This window comes from Halyomorpha halys, unplaced genomic scaffold, assembly GCF_000696795.3.
Source record: "Halyomorpha halys isolate HHAL.00 unplaced genomic scaffold, Hhal_1.1 Scaffold168.1, whole genome shotgun sequence".
Taxonomy (NCBI): domain Eukaryota; kingdom Metazoa; phylum Arthropoda; class Insecta; order Hemiptera; family Pentatomidae; genus Halyomorpha; species Halyomorpha halys.
Window position 1 is genome coordinate 405,365 of NW_027111025.1, and position 11,291 is coordinate 416,655.

At 30.1% G+C, this 11,291-nt stretch overlaps 1 protein-coding gene across 9 annotated transcripts in view; it reads left to right on the forward strand.

Moving 5' to 3' along the window:
• cnc (cap-n-collar) overlaps positions 1–11,291 on the forward strand; it is a 470,532-nt gene that overhangs the window by 267,108 nt on the left and 192,133 nt on the right. The window contains exon 1 of one of the 9 annotated variants that reach the window (XM_014417774.2): positions 5,388–5,495. The exons of the other annotated variants lie outside the window; for them this stretch is intronic. Within the exon in view, the coding sequence (XP_014273260.1) occupies positions 5,421–5,495 (75 nt within the window). The 5' untranslated portion in view covers positions 5,388–5,420. Of the gene's footprint in view, positions 1–5,387; positions 5,496–11,291 lie in introns of those variants that run through there. 9 annotated transcript variants of the gene reach the window in all.

The window sequence follows — 11,291 nt, forward strand, 5'->3', positions numbered from 1 at the left end:
TTTTTATAATACTTTTATTTATTGATAGATACAACAATCTGCCACACAGTTGTAGGCAATAGTTAATAGTGATGAATGATCACATTCATACTAAAATAAAATAAGAATAAAAATTACTAAATGAATGAAAAAAAAAATCTCTTAAAATATATACAAACAGAAGGATAAACAAAATGAACATAATCAAACTATGTGTATGAAAAAAATAAATAAATAAAATAATATAATCTCTAGTCACATTTACACTCTTATATACAATATTTACACAATCGACCTGAGGATCCCTGAGCCAACTCTATCCCCCACGTGTGAGGGGTAGAGCAGAGTTCAAAAGATCTCAGCGCATCCCTCTCGCCGCATCATTGGTAGTGAGCCAGTGGAGGCTGAGCAAGTGCGCTAAAGTCACAAACACTTAACTTGAGTGGAGAATCTGACCATTACCAGAACTCCAATTGTCCGTTTTTATTTTACTACAAGTCATATGGCCACTACCGTTTCAACCTTCTAGGTGGGCTGTAAGGATGGGTGGAACTAGATAAGGTTTGAACCAAAAGATTAGGATGGTTGGAAAGGTTTATATGGAAATTGGAGAATTTGGTTGGTATGAGATCAAGGACAAAAGGTATATGTAGGTCATGGTGTAGTGTTCTGTTGGAAACGTAGTAGGGTGCATTAACTATGGTTCTAAGGATTTTGGATTGAAAGGATTGGATACATTTGATGTTCGACCGTTTAGCTGTTTCCCAAAGTTCAATCGTAGGTCCAGATATGTCGGAGTATAGTCTTATGAATTAATAGTTTGTTTTCTAGTGAGAGATGAGAGGTCCGGCTGAGTAGTCGGTATATTTGGCTGAATCATCTGTTGAGTTCTTGTCTTTTAAGTCTAGTATGTTGGTTCCAGGTGAGTCTTTTGTCTAAGATGAATCCAAGGTATCGCACTGTGTCGGATCTGGGTAGAGGAATATCATTAAAAGTGACAGGTGGATAGAAGCTGCGGCGGAGAGTGAAAGTCACATAGCTGCATTTCGATAAAACGTCAACTAATAAATATTTCTTTTAATTTGCGATTTCTTAAGGTATATAATGTATTTTTTATTTAGCTGGAAGTTTCCAAGAAAAACAGTCAATCAATTTGTAAAAAGTTACTTCAATACAAACATTTGCCAAGCACTTGGACGTTGGACCATGACAAGCTGAATAGTACGCAGTGTTAGATTATAGAGGATCACGTTATATTTCAATGAAGTGGTCTCAGGATTCAAATGATTTAGCATAAAAATACGAATACACTTGGGTATCATAGAGTACAATAATATTGAGTAAGTCAATGAATATTTCCTTTTTTTAGAAAATTAATCATTTCGTGTAGATATGAAAAAAAATACGTTATTGTTATTTGATAACACTTTGGGAAAATGAAAGAGAAGTTCTGAAATCAACTTTTTTTTTTCTTATCTCCCCCCCCCCCTACAAAAAAAACATATTAATTTCAGTGGTAGAAGAGGGTCAATACAGTTTTTTTTTTTATTGACGATACTTAAAGGTGACTACAAACTCTCAAGCTTGCTAGTGTGTGTAGCCAGTCTCGTTCAAACTGGTCTCATGTTAAAGTTAAAGTCTGCTTCGTGCAGCTGTTATAAAAGTTGAATAGGAACAGCGTTTTAATCTAGAACTTTTATTTGTCAAAAAACAAAAAAGGTAACTTATAAAATAATTATTTTTGTAATTATAAAATTTAACAGTTCATATCGCAAGGTTGACTTTTTTACATTGTTTCGTGTTATAAAAAATGTCCAATAGGGGTATTCATGATCTTTAGTTTAACATGTTAAAGAGTGTTAAATGGAAAAAGATTTTGTTAAATGGAGAAATATTTCCTTCTGTTACCATGTTAAAACGATATAACATGTAACACGGCTGAGAGTCTGTTACTAGGTCTGCTAAATGGAGAATGACGTCACGAAACAGACCAGCCGAGCTTGTCACCGTTTTATTTTTTGTCGTATTAGGTTACTTACTCGTATTTTGTGTTTTTCTTTTCTTTTGCCTTGTGTTTTGGACTTTTTAAAAAATACAATCAGTAGCCAAACTTTTACACTTATTTTAAGCATGTTATAATAAATTACTTTAATCAAAACTTAGAAGTAAACAATAACATGAAGTTTTGGAAGGAAAGGTTACTAAACAAGTTGCTCAGAAAATCCGCTAGGACCTCTTATGCATTTACCATTTAACATGACTTTAAATAGGGCTGCTCACAATGCTATACTTATAACATTTAACATGGTAAAACATTTTAAATTTGACACAGTATTATGAATACCCCTAATATGAACGGTTAGATGCCCAAGATATTACTAGACTGTGTATTACTTTTTTTTCTCATCTACGTTGTAGTTCCCCGGCCTAAGAACGCCTATTGTGCGCTACTCCACTCTGTCAAGGTTGGGCCTTAGTCGTTGCTCTAATCTACATATATTTTGCAGGTTAAACTTTTTTAAAAGTCTATCAGATTTGGCAAAATGTTTCCTAATGAACTTTCATCTTTGGATCCAAATATTTTCCAATACTTGTTGTTCCTATGGCCAGAGGAGTTTGACTCACTTTTTTTATCTGGTTTACCTTTTTGTCTATTTACACATTACTTAGTCCTGTGAGGATTGGCTTCAACATCGTTTTTATTCTTTATTATTTTTGGTCTGTTTACTTACCCACACAGTACATAATCACCGTGTATAGATTTATGCCGAATTAATCTTTCGTTGGGCCTCCTTAATACACAGTGTGAGTCCATAGAGTGATTACGGGAACATCATTCATAAGAATAGGAGCTAAATTTCCATGGATACGATATTTATACATGAATGGTTCATTCATGAATAAGAGACGTATCCATAGCAATTAGTTTCATCTATAGCTAATTTCTACCCATCTCTGCCCTCAGCCATTACTGATGCCACTACTGGTTTATAATTCAGTCCAAGAGCCCAAGAGAAGAAAATATTCAGTCATTTAACTCCAATTCTTTATTACTTTAATGAAAACTACGTATAATTACTAGTCAAAATTGGTCAGTGTTCTAATTATAAGTAGAGATAATAAAAAATGCCGTCTGTTACAAAATGTTAAAAAAAACTTTTTTCATTCCGAGCTCAATTTCTTTATAACTGTCAAAAACATTATTGAATATCATTTAGAAGATTAAAATAGGCTAAAATACGAGATCTCATAGTGCTATTAGTGTTCAATAGTTTCCAAGATAGTTTTTTAAAAAGCAAAATTTCATAAAAAATTGACAAAAAATCAGTAGTAACTTTATTTTGGAAAAAAAAATTACATCTCATAGTATTTTATTACATATAATTTTTAAATTCTGTTTAACCTTTCGCTTTGAACAGCCCTGATGAAGCCCTGCAAAGTGGGGCGAAACGTCGGACATTAAATAGCTATAAACTATTTATTCTTTGACTGCAACCGTGACCATCTTCTTATATTTAAGTTTTACGGTAAACTATATGTATATTAGTATTTTATTACGTTTATCTTCATAGGAGTAGTAATTTTCATGATATCACTGATAGTATTCATATATCATTGGTATTCTTAAAAATTAATAAGTTTTTTTTTACCTTGTAGTACCTCTTGTCCATGCTTATATTTATCTCTTCTTCACCTCCTTCTGCTTTTTAGTACCATCTGCAGTTTTTATAAAAATACTTTTGCAAAAAAAAAAATAAATAAAGTGGCGGACAGGACCCTTTTTATGCTTATAAACAAGTATGTCTAAAAACAACCTATGAAATAACTGGGGAGTTAGCAGTGTAAAAGTTACTTGAAAAAAACCAACCAGTATTCTCTAAACAGCTTAGATCACTGTTCATATGTGTTTTATTTTTCTTGTGATCTTTCACTTCATTAATTTAGTTCTCAGAGGCTATAAAAAAAAAAAAATTGTTTTTGAATTCTTAATGTACCATGAAAAACTTAACGTACACGTATGTACCTGCTATCACCACAAAAGTAACCTCACAGTATAAATTGAAAGGTTTCAGCACTTTAGCACTTGTATTGGAGTAGGTCTCAGAAGTGGTTATGAATTGGCATGTGAATCATTTTCTAATGTAATAAAAACCTGACGGACCACTACAAATTAAGTGTTATATTATTTGTACGACCCCACATAACGCATTTCGATATCTTCAAATTATAGAATTTAAAATCTTGTGTTCCCTACGTCATTATTATTCTTCTGATCAATATCATTTTTATCTATTTTTCATTATCGTTCTATTAAATATATTGTGAAGCCAATGAATGGAATTTTTCTAAAAATTGCTAGCACGTTTAAATTATCATTCAAATAAAAAAAAAAAACCCTGTCTCGTTTTTATTTGAATGATAACATAATTGATTTTTTTTATTTTCCATTGTTCGGTCATGTGTGATAATTCTAACATTCTGCCATTTAAAAAATGCATAAAATTTAATACAGTCACACAAAATTTCCATTACAAAATGCATGTAAAAAAAATTAGGTTTATTTTGAAAACATAAGATATTTAAATCAAATATCTGTTACTAAAATTCTAACATTCTACCATTTAAGAAATGCATATAAAAAAAAATTAGGTTTATTTCGAAAATGTAATCTAGTCCCAAAAAATTTCCGTTAAAAAGTGGATTTAAAAAAAAATTAAAGTTATTATGAAAATCAATTATAGTCACACAACATTTTCATTAAAAAATGCATATAAAAAAAAATTAGGTTTATTTTGAATATCTGTTACTATAAAGCCCTTGTCTTTTTTTTTATTTGAATGATAACTTTATTGATATTTTTTAATTTTTATTTTAAATTTGCACAACGTTTTCAACATGTGAAAATTACATCTTATATATTCCCTCCTTATGTTTTTAATTGGAAATTTATTATTTTTTAAATATCGCTTTTCAATTTTCAATTTGTTTAATTTTTTTTTTTTAATTTTTAATAAGTCCTCAATTGAGGACATATATAGCCCTAGAGTGGGAATGTAAATAACAATTCTTAATAAATATTGACTGACCCATGTGGGAATCAAACCCACCACCTTCTGAAACAAGCGCTCAGGTGCGCCAAGAGGAAACAAGTCCTCAAGTCAAATTTTAATAAAACTATTTGTTTAATAAATTTCTATGTTTCGATGCACAGATATTTTACCGACGTCTCTATTATACACTCAACTCTAATGTTAATAAACTTTAATTGTTTTGAAGCATCCTGTCTCCTGGCGACTACTTCAAAAGAGCTTTACCGAATATTATTTATATTAGTTTCTCAAGATTGCCTCTTGGTGGATATCACATGCTATTAGATAACCCGCGTTATCGCGCAGCCGTCTTCGATAAGGCACATTCAGTACTGAATGTGGTGACGGTGAATGAGGACTGACCCCAGGATGGTCTTCAAGGTGCCGCAAGATGCCAAAGCGATCCTTCGAGGAGCCGTCTGCCAGGTGATTGTGTCTTCTTCGGATCCAAGTTTCCTCTTGATATTATTTTTAAGAGTTGTGTTCTCACGTGAACTGAGAGTGGTGAAACGTTGCGTCATACCCTTGGATTATGTTTTTCTTTATAACTTCAGATGCATTCTTATGCACTAAACGTTTAATGTATTTTCTTTGACATTTAAGGTCATACCCTAATTATAGCTCAGTCCCGAAATAATGTGGTGACATATTTAGTAGCATGTTATCGTACGACTCAGTTCCTACTGTTATTGGTTCTTTATCTTACGTAATACTCCCTCCACTTGGAAGTTCTTTGACTCATATCGGGTTCGCATATGAACGATCTAACAGCAAAACTGAACGTTCTCCTCTTCATATTTTGTATAATACTTGATGAATCTCCAACTGCTATTTAACTTGCTTTTTTTTTTTTTTATTTTGAAAATTTAATATGTTCAAACAACATTTACATTAAAAAATACATGTTAGAAAAATTTAGGTTTATTTTGAAAATTTAATATAGTCACACAACATTGCTATTAAAAAATGTATGTAAAAAAAAGGTTTATTTGGAAAATGAATACTAACTCATTTTCATTTAAAAAATTCATGTAAAAAAATATTATTTTTATTTTGAAAATCTGATATAGGCACATAAAATTTCCATTAAAAATGCATGTAAAAAATATAGGTTTATTTTGAAAATTAAATATTTTCAGACAACACTTCCATTAAAAAAATTGTAGGTTTATTTTGAAATTCAAATATAATAACTCAACGTTTTCATTTAAAATACATGTTAAAAAAAATTTTGGTTTATTTTGAAAATCTAATATAGTCACACATTTCCATTAAAAAGATATAGGTTTATTTTGAAATTCAATAATAAATACTGAACATTTTCATTTCAAAATGCATGTTAAAAAAATGTAGGTTTATATTTAAATTCACTCAACGTTTTCATTTCAAAATGGATGATAAAAAAAATGTAGGTCTATTTTGAAAATTTAATATGTTCAGAGAATATTTCCATTAAAAATACATGTAAAAAAATATAGATTTATTTTGAAAATTAAATATTTTCAGACAACAATCCCATTTTAAAAAAATAGGTTTATTTTGAAATTCAAATATAATCACTCAACGTTTTCATTTCAAAATTCATGTAAAAAAAAATGTGGGTTTATTTTGAAAATCAAATATTTTCAGACAACACTTCCATTATAAAAATGTAGATTTATTTTTAAAATGTAATATAGTCACACATTTCCATTATTAAAATGCATCTAAAAAAAATTTAGGTTTATTTTGAAAATCTAATATAGTCACACAACATTTCCATTAAAAAATGCAAGTTAAAAAAAATTATTTTTATCTTAAAAATGTCGTATAGTCACATATTTCCATTAAAAAATGTATGCTAATAAAGTCTGTCAGATTTAAATTTGGAAAATGAGTTCCGTATATAGTTATTGTTATAGATTATACCGTAAACTGGAGTTAATTTATTACAACTCTAATAGCTTTAGGAAAGTCTGTAGGGTGACCTCAGTAAAGAAAGTAACTGCTGTCTATGGTACAATCTTTGGAATACGTCCAGTTCTAAACCAAAGCAAAAAAAAAAATTTTTTTTAAGATATGCCCCTTTTTCAGGAAAAACAGGAAAATTTTCCCTTCAATCTCTACTTTTATAATATTTAATATCTAATACAAAATATCAATATTTCTAAAATACCAATATTTATATCTTTATGTGTACATATGGACATTTTTTATTTTATTTGTTTGAATATTAGTTTTCAATCCTCAGATATATCAGGAAAAACTGTGAGATATAAATATCAATATGTATATATTTTTTTGTAAAGATACAGATATTTTTCTATATCTCTATTTATTTACATCTAAGGTTTTTCCAACTTGCATTTTTTATTTTGAAAATTCAAAGCAGTCATAAAATATTAAATTTACATTCAAAAAGTGCAAAAGTGCAAAAGCTTGTTTTATTGCAATTGGATAAATCAAGCTTTTTAAACTTGGATTTTTTTTATTTTGAAAATGTAATTTAGTCACGCAACATTATATTTTCACTAAAAAAACCTAGTTTAAAAATCTAGTGTTAGTGAAATTGGAGCTTTTTCAGTTTAACTACGGACTTTGATGAATGCTAGTTTGTTATATAGTTGGACTCTTGATATGTTGTTCTTCCTCAATCACTACTTTTATAATTATGCAAGAATTTCTATATCAATGGGGAAGGGAGGGCACAGTGGATTTCAGTCATTTTATTTTTTGATTCCACATACCACAATGAGCCTTAGAAGCCAAAAAAAATGTATAGTTTTAAAATGAAAGTTGTTTTCAATTTTTTCTTTTACTCTTTTATTATCCTTTATCTAAAAAACAGAAACAAAGAAACAGAGATTTTATTGAACTTTAGTCCTTGAAATGTAAAAACAAAAAAAAATGTAGTATTTTCTCGTAAAGTAGCATTAAACATGTTCATATTTGTTTCAAGTTACCCAAAAGCCCTTAATCTAAATAATCTTAATAACATGAATTTGATCTTTTGGGTTTTCTGGATCTATGAAACATTTTTATGATTTTAGAAAAAAAAAATGTGATAAATCATGTTGGCCGAAGTTATTGGGGAAAACAATCCTCCCCCCCCCCCAACAACAAAAAAAAATAGAAACATTCCCAATAATTTTATTTTTTTTTTTAAATTTCTATGAAGACAGATATTTTTGGGATCTATAAAAGAAAATGTGGTTTTGTTTTATACTTAACTGGAAGCTAGTATTTATTTTTTGCGACATTTCTGTCAGGTCTAAATTCTTTAAAATCTGAAGAGCGAATTTTTTCTCTTATCTGACGTAAAAAAATATAAATGTTTTATATATTTTAATAGACACAGAAAAATACGCGTTATTTTTCTAATAGCAAATTAAATTTAATTCTCTTTATTTTTTTCCCTTTTCTGGTAAAGATACATAGCTGCATGCTTGAAAAATATAACGCCTACCAAGCACATAGGTCAGTGTACCTTTTTCATAATTTTTATTCGGCAAATAATTATTATATGAGAGGGCAGAGCTGCTCAGTGAGTAAGGCACTATAATACTAACACAATGGACCCGGTTCGAATCCGGCTGTAGCATGTAAATATCTAATCTGTTACTGTAGCCGTGAGTCTATCCTGTGGGTTCAGGAGCACTCCGGAGCCCACCCAGTCTATGTAAAATGAGTATCCTTAATTAGGGAAAAATATAACATATATATATAAATCTAAAATTTATATAAAAGCATATATTAATATACAATATGTTAATAAAGTAATATAAAATTTGATATTATAAATAATTACTATCATAGAACGACTTGAAGTATTACATTATTCAAATAGCTATTTAGTAACGTTCACTCCTCCAAACCCTGTTTAACGAAAGTCTAAACGCCTAGGGGAAAATCTTGATATATTAGTGGAATCGGACAAGTACTTAAAAAGATAACAAGTCAAGGTGTGGTCGTGCAAAATATTAAATTATCATTTTCAATCCAAATGTTTTTGGATAGCTTCAGGGACAACAATAAAATATAAAATTTCCCAACAATTTATTTCTGATGTTCATAAATTGTTGGACTGCTTCAAAAGATTTAAATTTTCCCGAAAATATTAAATGTCTTACTTGGCCCAACCCTTATATATTTGATCTTGTCTCTTCCTATTGCAAATATTGACACTCGACAACTATAATTTTCTTTTCTTATTGAAACAACATTTATCCGATTCCTAAACCTCTAAGTTATTTTTAACTTTGGCATTGATGTTTTGTAAATTTTTGAGTAAAATATTTTACAACAGCCTTCTCCCTTGCATTGTCTCGTGGCATTATAAGGTGTTGATATGAGTCCTGCTAAGGTGGTATAGTCTAGTTATAGCCTAAGGCTAACGCCGTGGTATTAATGGAGTGTTAAGAGACCGTTCCGCTGGACAGTTTAAAGTAGGTTCACAAATCTCATATTTCTTAGCGACTTTCGGGTTTTTTAATTCATTGGGAAGATTGTGAAAGTACCTCCTTACCTCCTTCCATTACAGACTCCCTGTACATAACTAAAGGCAAGGTTCCGTAGTAACGTTGTGGCATGTAACAAAGCCTTTGAAGGCGAATGTATTATGGCGTTATCTTAGACGCCTTGAAACTGCTGCGGCATAAATTCGATTCAGAACGGGCGGGTTGACATTAATTTTGTGGTGGAAAATACGATATTCTCATTTAGGTTAGAATAGTGTTGTAACCTGAAGGATAATCCTTTCTTCCTCGTATTTCAGAAATGGCAAAGAATGGATTAAAAAAAATACAGTAATAGTGATAGTGAAACTTATCGGAAGATCAGGATTTGATTGATGCTAGTACTTTTAACTATCTGTGCACGCGCGAGAAACTTACACCATAGATATCTTTCACGTGGAAACCGCCCTTTACTATTATACGAGGTGATATGGTCAACATTTATACTCAACATTCAGGATAATCGTTCCCAATCCATTTGATCGCGGGGCCTCCCTTACATGGAGTCGATTCATTGCCTGTATAATTGTACTGATTCGGGAGATATTGTTTTTTCTCTTATAAATAAATTATCTACTAGTACCTTATTCTACTCCGGTTCCTGGAATTAGTCCAGTCATCAACTAAGTAAGCTACCGCACTCAAAATCAAATTGAAATAATTTATAAACTGGAAGCGGTATGGCTCAGTGGTAAGGCACTTCGCTACTAACTTCAAACACCCAGGTTTGAATCCGGCTGTGACAGATAATTGGGAATAAATCAGGTCCCTGTTTCATAATAAAGTACAAACTAATACTATTAGTCTTTTCGATTTAACTTAATACAATTACATTGACATGTACTTTTTAACTCCTGTAATATCACTAATAGTCCTCCCTATTATGAAAAAAATAAGTATTAGTGTAATTACCACGTTGTTCCTATACTTGTATTTTGAACTAATACTATTAGCTTTCATTATGAAACAGGACCCTGGTGGTCGTGGGTAATTCTGACCAAATCACCTCTTTCCACGGTCTTGTGGTCAGTACTTCCTTACAAAGTATTACATCCCTGTGTAACTGACAGTTAATTATAAGTCATAATTATTTTTATTTCATTATGTTTAAAATATTTGTATAATGGTCATTTAAATTCTTTTTATCAGCTTTATAATTTATCGTATCCTCAATATTGTTTGTCAAAATTGAAGAAGAAGAATAGAATTATTTTAATATCTTAGAGAGCATCCAAAAATAGTCTAGTATATATTAGTCAGGTCGCTAAAGAGGGAATTTAACTTAAAAAAAAATAAAATTTTAACTAAATAATTCAAAAACACTATCCAAAATTATAGTCTCAAAACATTTATTTCATTCACACGTCCAACGTTTCACCCAATTCGGCCATCTTCAGGGACAATCTCAAATTACTATGAGACATATTATCCAACCATTTAAAAAAACTCCATACAGGCCATTCTGCCCAGGTCAAAACATTAATATCTAATATATCAAAATTACATTAAAAATCACAATCAAATTATTTCCCTTTTATCACTATTTATACACTTTTATTATAACCTCCTTTATAGGTTATAATAAAAGTGTATAAATAGTGATAAAAGGGAAATAATTTGATTGTGATTTTTAATGTAATTTTGACATATTAGATATTAATGTTTTGACCTCGGCAGAATGGCCTGTATGCAGTTTTTTTAAATGGTTGGATAATATGTCTCATAGTAA